Here is a 23,643-nt window from a genome sequence, read left to right as displayed (position 1 = left end):
AATTCTCGTATTATCCAGACAGCTCACAAGACGTAGTTGATAGCTTCTGTTAACTAGGGAACATTGTTAGCAGAAGAATTGGTTACATTGAGAAGAACAAGTCAGAAAAGGCTCAGGAGCTATCACAACTGCTGGTAACAAAAGTTTTTCTTCCTCTCAGTGTGCTCATTGCACCAATGTCTTCCTCTACTTCCTTCCTGTCTGGGTTCTCTTTGCTCTTCTCCTTCCCTCACTGCTCCCCACACACTCAGTCTCATTTTATTTCATTGCTCTCTCCCCACTGCTACTTTACCTACTCTACACCCCTTCTCATCTTTCTCCCCACCACTAGCTGAACCCAACAGCCCCTATACTGCTTCCCCTCAATAATTCTCATGTGCCCAACCAACCAACCACTCACTCTATCACCTTTCTACTTGCTCCACCCATTTCTCAATAAGTCCCCCCCCCACCGACATTAATTCCTTATCTGTTTCCTACCATACCCCTCCCCACCAATTAGCACCTACTCCTTTACCACAACTATATATCTGTTCCTCTTATCTTGCCCCACCTTATACCCCTGCTTAGAATCATCATACCTCACTCTTCTATTCTCCCTCAGTTATAGGGGCCACTTTAGACTCTTAGGTTGGCAAGTTACATGATAATCTTCACTGATGCTGGTGACATGAAAAAGCATCCAGTACAATTTGTAAAGTGGTTGGTGTTAAGAAGGGCTCCATCTGTAGAAAGCATGCCAAAGTAGACATTGGAGCATGATACAGTCCCCCAACTTGTCAGATCCAGTTGAACCATCCAACCCATACCAGCATGGAAACCATAAGTATGCAGCTGCTACTGATGATGTTTATGTTGTTCCTTAAGTCAAAGGTAGTTGTTAAGATTATGACTATTATGAAAATGGTAGCAGAATGGGTTAGTGGGCAACTAGTTATTTTAGTATTGTTACAAACAGAACTGTGTTGGGTTCACTTCAGGGATGAAATCAAAAATGAGGGTTGGATAGCTCAACACACAAAAGTGAAACAAAAAAAAAAAACAGTAAAGAGAAGTAAGGCAGTCTTGGGATTGATAGTGTACAACTGTATCAGGACATGGGAACACAAATAACGGGGGGGGGGGGGATAAGTAGATATTTTTGTTATAATGAAGAAGCAGATAATTGGATAATGTACTGAACAAGTTATAGGTTCAAAACTACTGAAGGCATTTTGTTTTGCTTCAAAGCAGAGCTTTAAATTTCTACATTGTTATCTTACCCCACCTTATACTTCTGCTTAGAATCATCGCACCTCTTTCTTCTATTCTCCCTCAGCTTCTGAGGCTACTTTAGATTGGCAAGTTACATGATGGTCTTCACTGATGTTGGTGCCTACATTTTGGGTTTATCACCAAATGTGTTTATTAAGCCTACATTTGATATCTCCTGCTTCTTTTATAGCCTCACATCTCTCTACTATCTCCCTATCTATCTACCACTCATTCTCTTTCCACCCACCCTTTCTCCTGTTTCATTGTACTATGCAGCCGGTATAACTAGGAATGGCACTCGATCTGTCCAATCCGCTCTTCTCTCTGACAACCACTCTATTGCATCATGTTACTTGAAGAATGCAAACAGCAGTGAACCTGTCTGCACTCAATGCCCCTATCATAATATCTTTCTCTCCCAACAAAACATCTAAGTATGAAGGATTGTATTAGATTTGTATGTAACCAATACACATTACCATCCCCATTATGTGCAACCAATCATCACTCTTTATCATCCATGTCATACACTACTGTAATTCATAATGCTCTCTTAAAATTAATCTCTTACAATTTATCACTCCATCTGTATCATATTTACATACATAAAGCTTCTTAGTTAAAAGCATGATTAAGAATATGGAAACAAGGAAGGCAACTGGACCATTATGGGTATTCATCACTGAGATGCTGAAAATATCTGATGAAGTAAGACAAATGCTACTCACACATAGTCAATCAGGTAGTACAAAGAGGTGACATACACAATGACTACAAAAGCAAAGCAAATACTCTACAAAGAAGCAACTAGAGAAACATCAAAATGATGGACCATCAGGTTATGTAGGTAAGAGAGATAGTACAACTAATCAGAGGATTCTTTAATATAAAAATTTTATTGGAAGTCACTTCCAACAAGATAACAAGCAACCAGCAATAAAACAGGTATTAAATAACCACTTGGTTTGTTGGGAGTCACAAAAGAAAAGAGAGAAAAATATTTAATGAGTACCTGCCCTGAAAACCATAAAATGATCAACACAGATTTAAAACAATTACAATTGTATATAAACAAGGAAGGATTCCATAAGAAGCACAGGAAAGAATCTACTAGAGTAGAAAGACTTCTTATGAGTGAAAGCATCATCAGTGAGAGGATGAAAATTATTAGAAAAATGACGCACTCAAGTAGTAACTTGAAAAGAGGAACCAGAGAAGAAACTTCAGCCTTGGAATAGGTAAGAACCAGGTAATGTGTACTAAACGTAAATTATCATGTGTGCACAAGAGATGCAGTAGGAGCATGGGTAGGCTTTGTGTGTGGCAGATGCTCAAAAGCAGACAACAGAAACAAATTCTTTCAAATGCTTTGAAGGCTCTCTAGAAGTAGTTGATAGCTTCTATTACCTAGGTGACCTAATTAGCAATAGAGGTGGATGTCCTGAAAGCAAGGTATCATCATCATTTAATGTTTGCTTTCCATGCTGGCATGGGTTAGACGATTTGACTGAAACTGGTAAGTTGGAGAGCTGCACCAGGTTCCAGTCTAATTTGGCATAGTTTCTACAGCTGGATGCCCTTCCCAATGCCAACCACTCCAAGAATGTAATGGGTGCCTTTTACATGCCACTGGCACTGCTGCCATTTACATGACACTGGCAATAGCCATGACTACAATCTCGCTTGGCTTGTTGAGTCTTCTCAAACACATCATATTGCCAAAGGTCTTGGTCACTTGTCATCACCTCCATGAAGCCATCCAGAGTAAGAAAAGAGAAATGTCCAACCCAAGCCAGCCTGGGAAAATGAACTGCTTCTGATAGTGGTGGTGGTGGTGATGATGATGATATTATTACATACATCCCAATTACTATATTGAATTAATTGATAATTAATGCAATAAAAGGAGTTTATTTTCTAGCCATCAACACAATATGGAATTTTATTGAACGATCTAGCAATGATGGTGGTGGTGGTGGTGGTGCTGACAGAAACTGGAGACTAAATGCCTTCATGTATCTTATTGCATACCTTTACATTTTGTCATTACCATCACTGTCATCAACAGCAATCATCACCATATAGTGTGTGTGTGTTTTATTTTTTAAAAATTATATTTTCTACAGACATTTACAGTGCACTCTCCATCTGATTATGGAGTAATTCATTAAACGCGCACACACGCACACATATTGTAAATAGAAACCTAAATACTATTCAAACTATGATGATATCATTAAAGACTGTAAACAATAGAGATTGAAAGAAGATATCTAGAAAATGATATGCCTACAGAGTTGACCTAAAGATATCTAGAGAATGATATGACTGAGGAGTTGAACTGGGTAATAGACTAGTTAATTATGTCTAAGCTATCTATTTAGCCTAAGAATTCATAGAATATAAGCACAAAGTGTACCAAGGTCAATGCATTGATGTCATTTTTTGTGTTCTAAACTGGTTTAATATACAACCAAAAAGAATTGATATCATTTTCAATTCAATTTATGGATATAACTGAATGGCTAAGATGCTGGTACAGCAGTAATCTTTAGAAGTACAGGGGAGGACAGTCAAAAGTTGAATATGCTCTCTTCTACTAGCTACAGTGAAGGCTAACACCTTCAATTGCTATGGGGAAGGCCAACACTTTCAATGGCTATGAGGAAGGCCAACACTCACTAGCTAAGATAAAGACTGAGTTCTCTCTATTCCACAAGCTATGATGGGAGCCATCAGACCTCTGCTTGCTATGTTGAGACTGACATCACAATCTACAAAAAAAGAAAATTCTCCCTCACAGTCTAACATGAACGATAATTCTTCATTAATAAACTTGATGGAGGCTATTTTCTCTTTTTCACTAACTACCTTTATTCTGTCAAGTAATTCTGTCATCATTTTCAAAGTCAGGGTATCTTTGAATGCTTTCTGAAGCACTTAATGATACATCAGAACATCACTGTTTTAACATTCATTTCTCTGAAATTTGGCATATATTGTCATTTTTGTCCTATCTCATCTATGTAAAACAACTTCCCAAGATCTGACGCAACAGTTTTTCTCAGGTCCCCATTTTCTGGTATCTCAACTGACAGCACTTCTAACTAGCACTCATTGTTTCATTATTTTTGGAATAGAGTTGTACTAATACCCACCTCACATAGAGTTACTGAACCTTGATCATATTAAAAGTTTGATTTTTTTTATAGTTAACAGTCCTAATAGCAGATTTAATAATTCAGAATGCCCAGAGGAATTCTCTATGAATAGCTATGGCTGATGTTTATTACAAAATAAAATTAAACCACAGATCTGAAACTTTCCAAAAGAACTGTATTAGTGGAGTATGAGTAGATATATGATTTAAACAATGATTTTTAATTATTGTTTGTGGTCGTCTCAATACAGTAACAACAATGCCTGTTGCTTAGTGCCAGGTAAGACCTGATTGAGAAGACCTATGGTCAAAGATATTTCAAACATGTCCACCTGCCTTTTTTTTTTCCAGACACAGCATATCTAGGATTACATCGAGCATAACCTTCTTTTTCAAATACAAAAAAGTATGGGAACCTTGACAGTTATTGCATTAGTGGCAGGAATACCATATAGATAGAATGATACCCAAATGGTAAAACCAGTGATCTCACTGCAGCTGTTGACTTTAATAAGCATATTGGACAACACCATAAAGGTTCCCAAAGTTTGCCCTAGTAATCATAGTTGGAATGCTCTTGTTGCACTCATCCTGTCACTGTCTCCTGAAACTTTCCCAGTTATTTTGCTATCTCAATACTCTTCCATCTCTCTCGTTCACTGACCTCTCTCCATATGGCTTCATGACACCCTCTTATCTATCTCCCTTATGCCCCATCACTTGCTAATATTCACACATACAATAAAGGAGGGATAGCACTATCTTCTATTTATCCCACCCATTCTTATTCTTTCTTCCTCTCTTCCACTAGTCTCTAGCAGTATTCTTTTGCTTCCAACATTGTCCCTTCTCTACCAACCTCTGATAGCAACAGTCATGTTCCATCACACTTTAACTCCTTAACACCTGCTTTAAATTAACTTATGTCAACCTCTCTCTTATTTTGCCTCTCAGAGTCGAGAGGGTTCTATGCCCTTGCAGAGTTACCAGGCAACATCACTAGTGCTAGTGTCATGAAAAAAATGCACCCAATAGATTCTGTAAAGCGGTTGGTATTTAAATGGGCATCCAGATGTAGAAACTATGCCAAAGCTGAGAAGATTAAGTGAAACACCATCCTCTGACCCATAGAGGAGGGCAGTAACTCTGAAAAAGATCTGACATTATTTACAATGGACAGATAGTTGTCTTAAGCTTGTTTGTTGTTTCCACAACGATTCAGCTGATGTACTTTCCAGCCTTTATCAGGTGTTCTGGCAAAATTACGAACCCAACCCTTTATTTGACTAATGGGATACTCTGTTCTCATTCCTAAGGTATTCTTTTGCTTTTTTCTTTTTGCTGATGTTGTTTTTTGTTGATATTATTTCCCAAGTCACTGCTTAAGATTAAACTCAAAATTTGAGGATTAGTAGCCTGTGCTCTTATCTACTATGCTATATGCCCATATAGCATAGTGGGCATATAGTATAGTGGAGACCCAACTCTGAAAACAAAGAAGTCGTCACAGATCTTAATCAAGAACAAGGATTACTTCATACCAATGTAGTACAGACAACTGACCCAACCCTACAGTAAGCTGCCACACATGCACGGTTTTCATAAGGTTCATAAGGATGGTATTCCATTAAGACCTATAGTGAGCTGTAGAGGTTTGGCATGTCATCTACTGAGCTGCTTCCTTGTGAATATAATCAGTCCATTAGTAGTTAAGTCAACATCGTATGTGAAAAATTCCACTCACTTCACTGAATTGTTCAAGGATACTCCCACTGGATCCAACCAGATGGTGAGTCTAGATGTGATAAGTCTGTTTATCAAAGTCCTAACTGATGAAGCACTATCAGTTGCTTCATCAGTTGATAGCGATGAAGCAACTGACGAACACCTCTCTAAAAGAACACACTAGTATACCAATAGGAAACATGATGGAAATGTTGACTTCCTGCATAGAAACTTACCTACTTCAGAGTAGATACTAATATATATATATCGACAGAAAGAGGTTTTAGCTATGGGTTTGCCATTATCACAAGTAATAGCCAATATATATGTGGAATACTTTGATATATACATGGAATACTATTAAGAAAAGATAAAATATTAGGCTTGTAGGCCCAAAAATTCACTCTATAATTGTTTATAGGCATATAGCATAGTGGATAAGTTCAATCTCAGGCAGGGACTTGGGAAATAACATCAACAAAAAATAATAACAGCAAAAAAAAAAAACAAAAAAAAAAAACAAAGAATACCTTAGGAAAGAGAATAGAGTACCCCATTAGTCAAATAAAGGGTTGGATTCGAAATTCCATCAGAACACCTGATGAAGGCTGGAAAGTACATCAAAACGTTGTGGAAACAACAAATAAGGTGAAGACACCTATTTGTCTATTGTAAATAATGTACATAGTTACTCATCTCAAAAACATAGAATAGTAGATCTGACTTAAACCATAATGAACCATCCAACCCATGCCAGCAAGGGAAACAGACAAAAATGATGATGACAAGTGAAAAACTACAAATTACAGAAACATGAGCAAAAACAGTTACAATAAAACTGATCAAGGAAACAAAAAGTTTATTTCATGAAATGATTGAATATAGAAAGAAGAAGCCTACCTTAATTTCTCCAGTATCATTTTCACAACAGGAAAGCAAATCCTTTAGAAGCAATCGATATTTCGTGATCCTTTGAACTGGTTTGATCAAATACGATGATAATGGTTCACTCAGTTTATGTTTTTGTTGTATTTCCTGTAAAAAAGAAGTGGAAGGAAAAATGTACAATTACCAAGAGTATTTAACATAGTGAGTATATTTCTATCATGACATCTATCCAGCTGATACTAAGTCTTATATTTTTACAATTTGCAATGTCCTCCAACTAAATGCTTTGCATAAAACCTCCTCACATATACACAATGTCATGCAGAAATAATTCTAAACCATTTCATTCAGGAATGAAGGAATCCTTGTATCAAATATATCAATAACAGAAATTGATTTTGAATAATTGCTTCTGAAATAAAGATGTGTTCCTACCCACTCTAGATCTGTTCATATAAAATTTCTAGCATGCTTTCCACCTGATGCTTCCCCAATGCCCCAATCCATTAGATACTATTTACACAGTGGTTAAACAATAACTACAGACCTCAGCCTAATGTTTCACAATAAACATGTTGGCAGTTAACATGTCAACAATGTGAAACAAAGAAAATTCATTCTTCTGTTATATATCATTCTTCCTCCATTTTATTTTTTCTCTCCTAACTAACCTCCCCTCCTTTATTTCATGTAGTAAGAATTCTTAAGGTAGTTCATGCCAGAAAAGGCCTCGTTATGATAAGAAGAAAAGTTATATAGATTTTAGAGATACAAGCATATAAACACAATTTCTTAGTTCTCGTTTTTGGAATTCTTTTTTCAAGATATTGAAATTTACTCTAACAAACAAAAGTCAAAATGATTGTACCTCGAAGAAAGTCCCAGCATGTTCCATAAGAAGCTGACTTGAATCTGGCTTGTTTTTGCAGTATAGTACATATATAGAAAACTTTTCTGCCTGTAAAAGAAAAATTTTGTATTTTAATGAAAACTAAATTATATGTACAAATCAAGGTTTCATGATTTTAATGTTTTTAAGTGGTAAATGAAGAAGTAAAAAGTGTGGGTTGCTACAATTATTTATTTATAAAAGTAACTACTAAAAGAACTGCTTATAACAGATGGTTGCGACAACTGCAACTTGTTTATAACAGATGGATAAAACAATTGTAGGTTGAGTATTATTGTACATAGATCAACAAGATACAAGAGTTAAATTGGCTGTAGTTGCTCCAAAATTACTTTGAAGTATGGACTGAATCCTTAAATTTTTATCATTTTCTCAATAAATAAATTTAACTTCAAGTTATCTTAGCCATCACTTGCAAGCTAATATGATCTAGAAACATGTACCACACTTGCTAATTGTTTTAGGTATCTGTGTAGTAATGAACAAACACGGACACCCTCTCAACTCTCTCTCATTTGACTCAGCAGAACAGTCAGGATGTGACAGCTGGAGGGAGAAAGAGCTGCACTGGCAATCATCTGGTACTCATTTTCAGAGAAGTTATCTATGTTAAACTGAAAAAAATAATGAAGCTAGTGAGATATTACTTACCCATGTGACAAAACAATGCCCAACATCTTCCGGAATAGTCTCATATTTTTCTAACTCTTTTAAGAATGTTCTAAGAATAAAAGAAAAGAAATATATATATATATATATTCTGTGTGTGTGTGTGTGTGTGTGAATGTGTGAAAATATGACAGTATGCTGAAATAAATTAAACAGATGAGTTAAATATTTCTTGGACTAATATTTTTGGACAGTGAAAATTTCAAAGATTAGAAAAACATTTTAAGATGGAAAATAATTTATATTATTGAACAGAATTGTAATTAGATTTTCTATCAGTCTATTTAATCCTTGTAAATGTGAAATTCATTGATGCAGAGACAGGCAAAACTGTATGGTTAAGAAATTTGCTTTCCAATTGTGTCGTTCCCAGTTCCATCTCACTGCAACACCTTGGGCAAGTGTCTTCTGTTATAGACCTAGGTTCACCAAAGCCTAGTAAGTGGATTTGGTACAGGTAAACTGAACAGGAACCCATTGTGTGTGTGTGTGTGTGTGTGTGTGTGTGTGTGAGGGGGGGTGCACATGCAAGTGTATGAGTTTGTTCATATCTGCACTTGATTATTTGAAAGTTATGACACTCATGCAGTGTTGTTGGCACTTCTCTTGTCAATAACTTGTCTTCTCACTTTGTGCCTTCAAAGTTGCACAAAATAAAAGATCTCTTATTTGAAAAACATGTAGGGATTTGTGTCAGAAAGAGCATTCAGCTGTAAAATAATACCTCAAAGCATATTTGTCTAACTTGTGCAGTATGGAGAAACAAACATAAAATGAATGAGTGAATATGTGCATAATATCAAATAGAAATCTAATCAACAATTGTGCTATATGGCTATACACACACACAAGATGTTGAGCCTCATAGAGGAGATGACAAAGGACTAAGATGATTGGCGATTTTGCTGTGCTTGAGAAGACCCATCCAGCACAGCACTGTCTTGAGCTTAAACACTCATGGGTGCTGCCTGTGCTCTCAATCTGTTGCCTTCACACCTTCCCCAACTCTCATCTCCATAACACTCATTCCTCCACCCTTCTAACTATGGTACTATTCAGCTGCTGTAGTCATATGACAGCAGACTCTACAGATATTTCATCCCTTTTTTGTGCTATCAGTTATCCCTCCCTCTCACCAGAACCACTTTTTAAAAACAATTCATCTCTCATTCTCAACGTCATTCATTTCCACTTTATTTTCTACTGATCACCCTTTTCTGTATTGCTAGTTATCACTCCCTCTCCTCTGAGCTACATCTTTGGATTGCTATGTTTCATCTTTAGCACCCTCTTATAGGTGTAATTCTTAGCACACTCTTGTATCAGTTGTTTACCATCACCACCTTTATCTCTCAATCAATGTAGCCACCTTAATTACCTCTGCAATCCATCTCACCCCCTACTGGCCCACCCTGCACATCATCTCCCCATTTTCTGATCAATCTACAGGTTTATTACACTGCTCTTCTATAAGTGCTGCCACTTAACACCTCCTCCTTGAGCCATTCCTATTTCTTCCATCCACTTCACCTTCTTCATCCTTCATTGCACTCACCTCTACCCATATCTCTATTATTATCTGTTAATCTCACTCCTATGACATTAGTGACCCACCCTTTTCCAATCCTCTGTCTGTATTCTGTTACACTCACTTCTTGCATCTTGAGAGTGTGCTCTGACAGTACATCAGTACTGACTTTATATCTGTTCCAGTTACTTCCACTCGTCTCTATACAATGTTGGGTAGCCATGTATCTCCTTAATAGCAACATACTTGGGCCTGTCCCTCAATCATACTTTAGCTTTTCAACACTTAGCACAAAACCCTCTTTTTTTATATAGCAACCCCAGTTGGTTAAAGTATCTTTTACATTTGGCTTGTGAGTTTCTTCTCAACTTCACAAATGTTGGTGTCATGAAAAAAGCAATCTATAAAATAGTTGGCACTAGAAATGGCACAGTCCTCTGGTTGGTAGGATGTTGTCAAACTACCCAACCCATGCCAACATGGAAGATGAACATTAAATGATAAGGATGATAGGCATACACACACACAAACCCATTTCACCAAAATTTCCATGGTGTCTAAGTGACTGAGGGTACAACATGCCTCAATGCCAGCAATTGCTAGTACTTATTTTTAGCTGAGTGGACTGAAGCAACAAGAAATAAAGCAAACTACTTGAGGACAAGTTGTGTTTTGCCCAATCTGAGAATTGAACCTACAACCTAACAATTGTGAGCCCAACACCCAAACCATTATGTTACATGTGTCCTTATATATATATATATGAGAGAGAGAGAGAGAGAGAGAGAGAGAGAAAGAGAGGAGGGGAGAGAGATGAATTATGATGAATTATTATGTATATAACTTGGTGTTGATTTAAAACTGAGACCAAAGCAAATACAGCCTTCACTTAAAATAAACAATGTTTAGAAAAACATAGGTGAACTCTTCTCAGATGCCAAAATATATTCCAGATATAATTTGTAAAAACATTGGATCTTTTATGAGAAGATAAACAAATAAAGGTACAAAACTAAATGTCTGCAAGATGTAATTGCTTAGGTAAGTGAAAGCAGTATCTTGGTGAAGATAATGAGAATTATGGTAAATGAAAAATACTAAGAATAATGAAAATGAAACATACTTGTCATGGAATTCATATATTTCTCTAATATTACTAAATATTGTATCAGTTTTGTTTTCAATGCCAGGTGGAATATTATTTTGTTGATTTAACATTTCACCCATGTAATACTGGAAAAGAGAAAGATATAAAAAATCATTACAAATGGTAAACAATTTTGAGGAGCTTTTGGCAATTTTCAATGAGGAGACAGATAACAACTTCAGAAAACTAAGTAGCTGAAAAAAAAAAATACTTCTAATTTTATTCCTTTTTTTTTTTCAATTATTTTACAATGTAAAAAGAAATTTTGCTACAAGAGAGAAATTGATGCTTTCCCCAACTTTTTACTCTGTGTTAGTACATACAAAATCTAATGACAGAAAATGCTTATGAGAGGCCATTACATGTCCAGCTGCCCTCCAAGTGGTGAGATCAATACAGTTGATGTTCCCTTTCATCACATACGGCTAGAGCAAAGTAATGGGTAAATAGCCAGCTTCAAATCTTCTTAATAACTTCATATTCTCTTTCTTCTCTCCTCTTTATCCTGCAGCAGGTGCGTGTTCTGGTCAGTTGCCAGACAGATACATAGCAAAGGCTATTTACTTTACTTCTCTCAGCTTTTCAGATCATCAAATCACCATTTATCTCCCCAGGCTACTAATCTAGATATAGTTCCATTTCTCCAGACTTTATACAATTCATGAAAGTCTATAACAACAACAATTCTTCCTAACCAACAAGTGAGGTTATTCAATGTTGGTTAATATCATTTAAATATTTACTTCCCCATTCTCTAAACTTTCTTAAATACAAAATAAGAAAAGAAAACAAAACAAAAAACTCAGAGCATAATCCAACCTTTAAGATATTACATTCTTTTAAATAAAGATCTTTACTGTTTACTTTGTTGAGGAGCAACTTCTAACCTCGTTTTGCATACGTCTTGAAAGAAACTGATTCCAACTGTATATAATTAATGTCACAACCTGTACAATGATTCTATGTGATAGTGATCTTTTACTATTATCTATTTTGTCTGTTAACTCCTATATCTATCTAAGAATTCTACCAAAACACATTTTAGTGTAGTATACCTTCTTACTTAAAAGTATTTTTATCTTATGTATATTTCATGGCACAAAAGATTTTGATTATAAAAAATATTGTAAACATATCACTGAAGTCTTGGTTGAATACTTCAAGAAGTAGATTGATAAATAAATATGTTACTCAGAAAGAAAGAAAAATGTTTCAGTTTAAGCATCTAAAGGGAGGCAGGCAGACATTCTTATAATTGTAGTTTAATTGGATGCCTAATTGCCTCCCTTACATTGCAGTGCTTGTAACAAACACTTTGTGCGTGTCTACCTATTTGATTAGGTATGTAGATATGTGAATGCTTGTGTATGAGTCAACATTGTACACGTGCACGTGTTAGTATGTGGGCTGTTGGGAGAGAATGTTGAAAGATAATAAACAGGTTAATTCACGGCTAATAATGATGACTGTAAAAGTTAGAAAGGTGCACATTGTACCAGGTTAGAAACAGCAATACCCAGGTGTACATAGATTAATTGCTTCTTTAATATAAATATGAAGAAAAGTATGAAGGAAGTTTGTATGTTGGCAACAGGTACATTAACAGTCACATATGTACAGCGTACTATGTTGTTATGATGAGGTTTTATAGCATTGTGAGTGGTGTTTTGCAGTATTGTTATGCTTTATAGTGTTGGTATGTATGTTATTTTAGCAGTTATTAGGTAAGCAGTTTTATAATGTTGTGTGATATAATGTTATATGAGATGTTTTATAGAGTTATGTATGCTGTCTTATGAAGTGGTATGCTGCTTTGCAATGTTGAACATGGTGTTTTATATTGTTGTTGTATGATGCTATACAGAGTTATGCATGTTTTATATCCTTATATTGGATATATAATACAATGAAGCAGGGGTTAGAAAGTATATACACAACATACTACTATTACTATTACACGATACTCAATGCTCTATATCAAAGGCTCACAGTGAACTGCTAACCAACCCAAAATGCCAATCACTCACAGTTCTTTGTTTTATAACAATGAGTCAGTCCACCTTTTAGTCACTTGAGGGGTGGTTGGATCCCTTCCACAACAATATGATATTTCATAATATTATATGACGGTTGTGAGCTGGCAGAACTGTCAGTGTGCCAGACCAAATGTTTAGCAGCATTACATCCATCTTTACATCCTGAATTCAAAATCTGCCGAGCTTGACTTTGCCTTTCATTCTTTCAGGGCTGTCGAAATAAGTATCAGTTGAGCACTGCAGTCAATGTAATCAACTTACCCACTCCCTTAAAATTACTGGCCTTGTGCCAAAATGTGAAACCAATATTATACAACTGGTTAATAGTGTTGCTGTGTACGGCTATTCATAATATTGTTGTATGGTGGTTTATAGCATTGTCATATGGTATTTAAAAGTGCTGTAGTACAGTGGTTTGTAGGGTTGCTGCACAGTGGCTTACAGTGTTGTTGCATGATGGTTTGTAGCATAGTTGTGTGGTAGCTTAGAGTGTAGTTGTAAATTACAGTTTATAGCTGATCTCTAACTGCATAGGGAGCCTATGAAAGAGGTAGGCATGAATGAGGTGGTAAAGCATACTCTTTGAATATTGGGCCTAACACAGGTGATGACAAGTGACTGAGACCTTTGGCAATATGCTGTTCTTGAGAAAATTTGTCAAGTCAAATAAAATCATAGTCATGGCCGGTGTCATGTGAATAGCACCCTGGCCATTGCCATGTAAATGGCACCTGTGTTGGTGGCACATAAAAAGCACACATTACACTCTTGGAGCGATTGGTGGTAGGAAGGGCATCCAGCTGTAGAAACCATGCCAAATCAGACTGGAACCTGGGGCAGCCCTCTGACTTACCAGTTCCAGTCAAACCGTCTAACCCATGCCAGCATGGAAAGCAAATGTTATGTATGTTTTTTTACTGTGTTGTCATGTATGGTATTTTATAGAATTCTTATATGTAGTGTTTTAAAGTGCTGTGCATAGTGCTTTATAGTGTTGTTGCATAGTAATTTACAGCATTGTTGCATTTCTCAATGGTTCACATAGCTCACTTGCTGGCACTGAGTTACAAAACTCAGGTCAACCTCGATTGAGCAAACCAAAGGCATTCCATCTATGACCTTTGCATTGAGGGGATATCTAAGACTAGATTATCTAACATGTGTCCTAAGTGTGATTTGGAGGAGATCTGGCTGCTACTTAGGGTGACCCTGTAGAAGTTTTCCCAGTAGCTAGTCATTTTATCAAATTTTAACAATCATTATTATCTAGGCCCAAGTTAATCCTGACAGAGGAAGCATATGATCAAGGGCATTCCAGCAGTCCCTGTCATACAAAGATGTAGTGAACTACATGATATGATAGTAGAGTGTAATTTGAAAGAAAATTTGGTTGTTGTATGTAGCAGACTGAATGACTATATACAGGCTAATTTCTCAATGGAAAAAATAAAGATATGAAATGAAGCACAAACCTTCATACAAGTTTCTAAATCTTTCACATATGATCTCTCAGTTTGTAGTAATTCAGCCATGATAAATCTGAAAGTAAATAAATCAAAACATACAAATATCTTCAACAAGTTTTTGCAGTGGTTTCTTTTAAAAAGAAACTGAAATAACTTCAGCAAATAAAATGAGAAATCTTCAGAATAAAATCTCATCTTCTCCTTTGTAATATCAGGTCATCCTATAATTAATGTCCAGACTTCTATATTTTCAATTTGTAAACGCTTTAACAGAATTTTAGAATGTCTAATGGAATCAAGTAATATTTATAAGTATTTGGACAGAATTTAAACTAATCAAATTTCATTTTGCAGGATAAGCTAATTGAAATTTCACTAATTATAGCTCTTCAAACATGGAAGTCTCTAAGGAGCATTTCAGGCACATAATGCTTTATGAGTTTAAAAAAGGGGAACCCTGCAGTTGAAGTGACTTGAAATATTCACTCAGCTTATGGTTTGTAAAATTCAGAGGTGGAGATTTCAGCCTTGAAGATAAGGCCTGAACAAGATGTCCAATTGAGTTTAATGACAAGCTCCTTTTAGCAGAAGTTAAAAAAGATCATACAGTTTCAGTTGAAGAATTGGCAAGCAAGCTTTGCTCAAGCCATACAACTGTTCATCGCCATCTTCAACAGTTTGGTATGGTTTCAAAACTCAGAAAATGGGTGCCTCATGATTTGTCTGAAGCCAACTGCAAATCCCAAGTGGACATCTATTCTTTTTTTCATTCTTGTGAACTCATCTCACCCTTTTTGGACAAACTGGTGACCAGTAATGAAAAATAGGTCTTTCATCAAAATGTTAAACATCATAGACATTGTCTTGGTGAAAAGGGAACTCCATGCAAAGAAGGTTCTTCTTTGTGTTTGGTGGGATTGCGAAGTAGTCATCCACTTTGAGTTGGTACCAATTAATGCAAAGATCAATGCTCAAATCTACTGTCAGCAATTAGAGCATTTGAATGTTACTTTGAAGAAAAAAGAGAATTGAAAGAGAGTGGTGTTTCATTGAGACAATGCAAGATGCCACACTGCAAAGATCACATCCCAGAAAATCAAGGAACTTGTTTGTGAGAAAATTGCTTATCTGCCTAATTCCCCAGATCCTGCTCCTTCAGATTACCATTTGTTTCATAGTTTACAGAATCTTTTGGATGGATTAACTCTCGAAACAACTAAAGAAGTCGAAACTGACCTTTCAGAGTTCTCTTTAAAACTGAAAGAGTTTTTCACTAATAGGTTTAAAAAGCTTACAAGTAGATGGAAAGATGTCATAAATAATCATGGAAAATATACTGATGATTAAGTTTCATTAGAATGTAAGATTTGATCATTTGCTCTCCTTATTTAAAATCTGGACGCTACCTATGGGATGACCAGATGCGCGCGTGTGTGTGTGTGTGTGCATGCACACGTGCGTGGACAGACAGACACACACAAACATAAATGAAACTGAAAGAGGATATTTTGTATCAATCTGTGAATGAATTCAGCCTGTGAGGTTAAGATGATGCAAGTTTAATTATGCAACACTCCCAAGAGCAGTTTTTTCCTCTTTATATTCTTAAAGACTATTCCTCTATTACTGCTGAATCATAATGGTCCATAGTGCTAGCAATTATATTCTAGTAGATTGTAAAGTAAATGTGAAATATAAATCTTCACTGGTCTGTTGTTGCAGTTAGGTTTTCATGTAAGAAGAATTAGCAATAGAAAACTAGACTTGCAAGCATATATGGCTTGGCAATATGTACTAAGTGTTCATTAATTGTTTCAGGTAATCAGATAGTCATGAACAGACAACATTCTCTCTATCCACCCATTGGTAATCCAGTTGAAATCTGGGATACGACTCTGGAGGTAAAGAAGGGTGTACCAGCACTAGGCCGGTACTTGGTAGCTGAATTTACTGGAGCAACTTGAAGCCAGGTGTCTTGCTGAAGAACACTATTCACTACCTCATCTGGGAATCAAATTTCCAACCTTATGATTGTAAGTCTCACACTCTAATCACTAAATATACATCTACACAATTAGCAATGGAAGTCAACAAAAAACTTAATTATTTTAAGTGTAGTAAGTTAAACAGCGGTGAACTATAGAACTCATGGAAGTTATATGGATCAGGTTGTTAATTAAATGCCATGGACAGTGTATAGTGAACTTTACCATACTGTGGTACCTGCTGTGTTCTTCAGATTTAAAAGGTCATAGTCACTGTTCACTTGACAAATCACATCACTAAGGATTGCCTCATCAGAATGTTTAATACCTTAACAATATAACTATCAAGACCAGCATGGCTATTAAAAAAAATAATAATGGCAAACCAATATTAAGAATAATGACAGCACAAGATGTACAACATATTTTAAACAGGCCCTTACTCTCGTCGTCTAGCAGACTTTCTTTTTTCTTCAGTAAGTTCCTTAGGAGCATGCTGTTGAAGTTTTTCTTCAATTGAAGGATCACTTTGCCTGTCTTCTTTCTCAGTCTACAAATAAACAAAATAGAGAATTAGAAAGATTTCTCTAAAACAATGCTTAATGAACTGAACTGAAGTATTTAAATTGAGACATTTTCTTTTATTAAGTTACATAAAAAGATAAAAGTAACCACAACATTGAAAAACAAATTTTGAAAGGTATTTTATACTGAGAAATACTCACTTCATTTGTGACACCGAGTTTGCCTTCTAGTTTTTGTCTGTATTTCTCCATGCGAGAAGAGAAGTCTTTATATCGTTTATCTACAGCAGCACACCATGCCATGATGCTGCTGGCATGAAATGTGCCTTTAGAAACAAAACCATCAGCCAGTTGAAGCAAAAGACTGACATTTTCTTTAGTTTCCTACAAGAAAATTGATTTCAGAAATATTATTTAATTAAAAGAAACACCTCTCTCTCTCTCTCTCACACACACACACAAACACATTATTTCTTTATATTAAATATTTTAAGATGTCTTTTTTTCAGTTGCATAACTTACTGGGGATAATGGGACAGCCCTCAATATATTCAGCTACACAGTGGTAAAAGAGAGGGCAAATATCTCTTGATTAAGGCAGAATTAATAGATATAAACACAAAGGTTTATAATGTTAAGAAATGACTAAATGACAGGTAATTACCATGGTTTACTTACAAACTACAGTAACAAAAGTATAGTCAAATGAAATCACTACAACTAAAAAAAGAAACTCACATTATAGGATCAAATGACTGTTACTTTAGACTGTTTCACTGATACATTGCTGGTTATCAACATTTGTCAATCATTGAATACTTTAGTTGTTTGACAATACAATTTACTGCATTCATTATTATAACCACACCTGTTTACTGCAAGTAAATTGATCCAACCTAGCTTCACCTCATTAAATAAGATCAATAATCGAGCTGCCCCTGTTGTAAAGAGTCCCAATAATCTAGCTGCACCTCTACAAAATAGGTCCACTAATTCCCTTCCACCTCCAGATATAGGTCCAATAAATTAGCTCCACCTCCTGTAAATATGAGGGGAAGTAAAAAAAAATTACCCACTTTCACCATAACATATCTTTATTATTGCCACACTGCCTTCTGCACACGCACGCTTACAGTTGGTACTATTTTGGTCACATGATCAAAGTTTGAACCTGATCGCGCCATTTTTCTTTCTGACATGTGCACCAAATTTCCCTGGTTGGAAGGTGTGTCAGGTGCTGAAATTCATTGGAGGCTTGTAGGTCTAATAATCTAAATCTACCCCCAGTAAATAGGTCCAATACTCTAGGTTAGTGGTTCCCAACCTGTGGTCCACAAAGGTAGTACTGGGAGTCCGTGAACTGAATGCAAAATTTCACACACACACACACATGCATACATAAGGATAAGCATACTACAAGGAGTCCATGGAAAAACTCATTTAAATAAAAGGATAGGGAACTACTGCTCTAACTCCACCTCCAGCAAACAGGTTCAAATAATCTAATTCTACCTTCAATAAATAGCTTCAACAATTTAGGTCCATCTCAAAGAGCTCCAGCAATACAGTTCCACTTTCAATAACTGGGTTTAACAATCTAGACTACCCCCACTAAATTGATTACATAATTAATGCCCAACTTCAGTAAATAAGTTCAACAATCTAATTTCACTGCTTTTGTTTGGTTTCTGAACACCTTTTCTCATGTCTCTCTCTTCACTTAGAGACTGACATTCATCAATAACAAATAGAATACAATATGGTCAATGTTACCTTGGCCCTGCCACGAAACTCATAGTATTCTCTTAACAGTGACTCTGTTTCTTCTCTGGTTTCACCAACAGACGTGTGTGTTGACAAGTATGCCTCGCCTGAATCATGGATCCAGTCTAATGCCTGCAGAAAAAAAAATTAATTAACATAAGGAACAAGAAAAGACTATACAGATAATAGATAATACAACTGTTGTTATAATAGGGAGATCATGCATAATAATAAAGGATTTGTGGAAGATCTTGGCTTTTTCTGGTTCTTTTTCTTTCTGTTTTTCAAAACCAAAAGTTAAGTAAAATATTATGAGAGTGTGTATATTGATGTGTTAAAGTTGAGGTCCTTTAATATAGAAACATAAAAAAGTTCATGTTTACGTGTATGTGTGGGTATGTGTATGTATGTATATATATACATACAGAGAGAGAGTGAATAAGCAAGTGTACACATGCTTATGAGAGTACACATACCCATGCATGTATGTATATACTTTTATTTTAATGAATGAGAAAAGGAGCACTCAATACATGGTACAGAGTATATTTATTTGCACAAAACAGGTGTAATTCAAAGTTGATTTGATTTAGGTGGTGTTATTTAGAGTTTCTTGCTCAATACAATTTTTGAGGTGAAAAAAATCATTTTACTGCCTCAAGTGTCAAGTGAGAAACTGAGTAGCGATAGAATAAAGTAGCAGCTTTGTGGTAAATGTGTGTGCGAGAAAAGGAGAGTATAGGGTGGACCAAATTCATATCAAATGTTTCTCTATAATTACTATCATTTGTCCACTCAATACTGAAATCACCCACTACAATATAGTGAGGAGAATTATCCAGATATTAGATTATTTGACTGATACTATTTAGATGTCATCCACTATAAATGTTTTAAATATTTTTGAGCCAAAACAATTCAAGTTATTAAAAAAAAAAAATTAACAATATAGGTCAATGGTTAATACTATTTCCCGGTGCTGCAATTTACCTTGTTAGCCTTAAGGAGGGAATTAGATATACAACTAGCATACTCTGGACCTTTCCTGAGAAGGCTCCTAGCTAAAAGCAGACCAAGACAGTATAAAATCATTTGTAGCAGATGTAATGAATTGTACATCAGAAGTACCACTAGACAAGTTCACATACAGGTTGAAGAAAAACTTCTATGCTAATGTTTCTTCTGTCAAAAAACACCTACAAAAATACCACAACAAAGACATCTGATTTTCATTTGCAGCAGCTGAAAGAAGCATTGAGAACTTAAGAATAAAAGAAACTATTTTAATTAACAAGTACAGCCTGCAAATTAATAACAGATCTAAATTGCATTCAGCTGATTGGACACTACAGCAATGCAAAATAACCCTTCACACATACACACACTACAGAGCAGTGATAACAGCTATAGACATCTTTTCTTGGTACATTTCCTGAAGAAAAGGTCCAAAGCCTGAAATATTGAAATACTACATAATACTACAAACCATCAACCTGTATTATTATTTTTTTATAACTTGCATTGTTTTGGTGTTTAAAAATGCTTAAAATATTTATATATATATATCAGACAGTGTTTCAAGAAATCTATACTTCTTTATCATGAACTATGTATAAATAGATATTGGCATGCATAAATAGTTGCTAGACATTGACAAAACCAGTAAGAGAGATTAAATTCCATTCAAGTTGAAAAGAAAATGTCTTTAGTAACAACCACAACAACAACACTGTCATTGAATTGATTTCAATTCAAGTAATGGAGAACTAAAATCTAAATGAAAAATTAAAATGATACCAAAGTGCTGTATTTTGACAAATTGGCACAACGCTTTTGGTACACATGTCTTAGAAAAGTAACAGTAAAAGAAACAAGAACCTTCTATTATGGTATATTTTGAAATGAATCGGTGTCAAGGTAATGATATTTATGATTCAACTATCATAAAAGAGACGTATCTGGAAAGTATGTTTATATTACATGAACTCTGTCAAATATTTTATTGCTGAAATATGACAACAAATCACAATATTGGCTTGTCATTTTATTTTGAAAATCTTGACAAGTAAATATCATCTTTATAGATATTTTAATGTAAACTTTCAGCCATTACAGGGGGTTCTATTTCAAATTATGCAGCAGTATGAACAAATTGTTATTTATTATGTTTACTGCTTCAATAATAGCAATAATGTAAATGATGGCCTCAGTTATCAGACTCTCATCCGAACCCTCAACAGTGGTTTACTAGGTCTCTGGGTTGGATACTTTACAGTTCACCTTGCTTCTAGACAAAGTTATCTGCAACAGACTGGCATTCCAGTCAAAAGAGTGAGAGTGATATTTCTCACCTATTTAAGACTTGAGAAAAGTTACAAAAGCAATTGTTTCTAATAACCAATTGTAATTACCCTTTCACCACTATATTTTCCATGAGGGATCTGCATATGCATTTTAATTCATTTTCACTATAATCAAAACTTTGGAGAGGTTTAATAAAATATCTGTAACCTTATATATTGGCATATATATTTTACACTGTAGTTGATCATCTGAAACTTCAGATTACAATTCATGTTATGAGATTCTGATTAAGAGTTTAAATCCTCTGAACTCACGAGCATGCTTTAATTTGACTATACCCTTGGAAGATGCAAAAGCGAATGGCCACATGGTTTGAGTTGAAAGCTGAAAATAATTATGTTTCTGCCAATTAAACAAGCTGTGAACACAAAACCAGCTTTTGAGTCTTCCAGGAGTATATTCCACTGAAATCATGTCCACTAAAGAATATTTGCAGGTTCTAGGGGTTAATTTAAATATGAACACTTTTGTATTGTGGTCTTAAGGAATATAGTATTAAAACTGATGAACAATGATAAACTCCTAACTTAAGGATACTACCTACTCCTACCAAAGATATAACATAAAATGACACTTTACCTGTTTGGCACTTTGTTCAAAAAGGACATACTGATGACAATGTTCTAACTTTCGTTTCTTTACAGTCCAATATTCAATTACAGCATTTTCCTGTTGTAGTAATTGATCAAGAGTTGCTGTAAAAAAAATTAAAAATATCAGTAAATTTACACCCAAATTACTCCAACAGTAAGTTACTGATTAAAATATCACAACAGTATATTAATAATCAGATTAGACCACCACTAAATTAATTACCAAACACCTCCCTCAGTGAATTAGTGAAAAAAAAATCCTCCATCAGTAAATTATCAACAAAGTTCCTTCATTGGTGAATAATTAGCCAAATTCCCGCTTCAGTAAAATATATGTATATATTCTAAACCTATCAAGATGTATTACTTTAAAGAAGGTCTGCAAGAATAAAATTTTAAGATAATTTGTATACTGCAAAAGATAACTTACAGTATTAAAATCAAACACAATATAAATTATGATGACTTTCAGTAAATGGGGAATTACAACTTCAACAGATTGCTATTAAAGCTTCATATCTATTGAAGAAGAAACATCTAGTAACTTTAGTAATACAGGGTTGGCTAAAAGTCACCCGACAGTAAATCAAAATTCTATAAATACTATCTGTAATTCTGTACTGGCTCAAATGGAAAAATGTATCACTGAAGAAGGTCTTCAGTTTGAACAATTTTCATGATGTTTCATATTTAGATGCTTTTATTAAATTCATTCAGTTGTTAAACACAAATAAATCTTAGAATTAAATGGTTTTGATTTACTGTCAGGTGACTTTTGGTCCACCCTCTATGTTAGTTATAGGTGTGGGATCACTGTAAAAATATATCTATTTGTACCTAAAACTCTACAAATGATAACTGATAGAAATTATGAATACATTGACATTAAATTAATAAAACTTACCTTTTACATGAGATTCTGGATTTCTGTACTTCACATCCATTCCCAAAGTGTGAAGGTTGCGGTTGACATATTTTAAGAATGTCTCTGCTGTACGTCTGGCTAAAGTGCAAGCCTAAATGAAAGCAGAAACATCATATAAATTCCATTGAAGTCTACAGAAATAATTTCAATATTTCAATATCTTAACCCTTTAACATTCAAATTATTTTGTCAAATGTAATTCTTATTTCTTCATATTGTTTTGTATGAATCATGCATTATCTAACAGTTTTGAGATTTTGGTGATGTGATTGTTTACTTTTAGAATGAAATTATAGGGTAGGTATGAGAGGCCAGATCTGGCCAATTTGAATGTAAAACAGAATATTTTGGATGGATATAGTTGGTTTGAACGCTAAAGGGTTAAACATTTCATATTTTAAAAATTGAACATAAACATGAGTCAAATATGTTACCTTAAGAAAGGCTTCCTTTTGTTCATTATGCTTATTGATTGCTTGTACTAAGAATGCAGCTTTGTCAGTGCAGTTAGCCTTGTCTGTGCTACACCAATCTTCATCTCGTTTATAATCTCGATCTAAACTTTCTAAAACTGACCAAACCTGTGAAGAAAAATAAGATTATATAATCACTCAAAATATTAATGACAGCAAAAATATAATTCTCAAAACTAAATAGAAGAAAAAAATTAAATTTAATAATTACATTAATATGAAATACTATCAT

The 23,643-nt window shown here is 34.9% G+C and overlaps 1 protein-coding gene and 1 long non-coding RNA gene across 12 annotated transcripts in view; one reads left to right on the top strand and one right to left on the bottom strand.

The window, feature by feature from the left end:
- Positions 1–23,643, bottom strand: part of LOC115231823 (kalirin) — a 567,567-nt gene that overhangs the window by 243,093 nt on the left and 300,831 nt on the right. For all 11 annotated transcript variants that reach the window (XR_004997260.1, XM_029801773.2, XM_029801756.2 and 8 more), the window contains 11 exons: positions 23,373–23,519; positions 22,918–23,029; positions 22,000–22,115; positions 19,066–19,188; positions 17,494–17,676; positions 17,212–17,318; positions 14,790–14,856; positions 11,258–11,367; positions 8,589–8,658; positions 7,896–7,985; positions 7,040–7,174 (listed from right to left, as the gene is read on the bottom strand). Coding sequence is in view for 10 of the 11 variants with exons in the window: in XM_029801773.2 (XP_029657633.1) it covers positions 7,040–7,174; positions 7,896–7,985; positions 8,589–8,658; positions 11,258–11,367; positions 14,790–14,856; positions 17,212–17,318; positions 17,494–17,676; positions 19,066–19,188; positions 22,000–22,115; positions 22,918–23,029; positions 23,373–23,519 (1,260 nt within the window). In the remaining variant the exon portion in view is untranslated. The remainder of the gene's footprint in view (positions 1–7,039; positions 7,175–7,895; positions 7,986–8,588; positions 8,659–11,257; positions 11,368–14,789; positions 14,857–17,211; positions 17,319–17,493; positions 17,677–19,065; positions 19,189–21,999; positions 22,116–22,917; positions 23,030–23,372; positions 23,520–23,643) is intronic.
- On the top strand, positions 11,903–22,782 carry LOC118761284. The gene is made up of 3 exons (XR_004997264.1): positions 11,903–11,913; positions 17,989–17,992; positions 22,572–22,782. It is a non-coding gene; the product is annotated as an uncharacterized LOC118761284 (long non-coding RNA).

This window comes from Octopus sinensis, linkage group LG2 (assembly GCF_006345805.1).
Source record: "Octopus sinensis linkage group LG2, ASM634580v1, whole genome shotgun sequence".
NCBI classification, from domain to species: domain Eukaryota; kingdom Metazoa; phylum Mollusca; class Cephalopoda; order Octopoda; family Octopodidae; genus Octopus; species Octopus sinensis.
The sequence above is the reverse complement of the archived record's forward strand: the minus strand, read 5'-3'. Positions and strand labels throughout refer to the sequence as shown.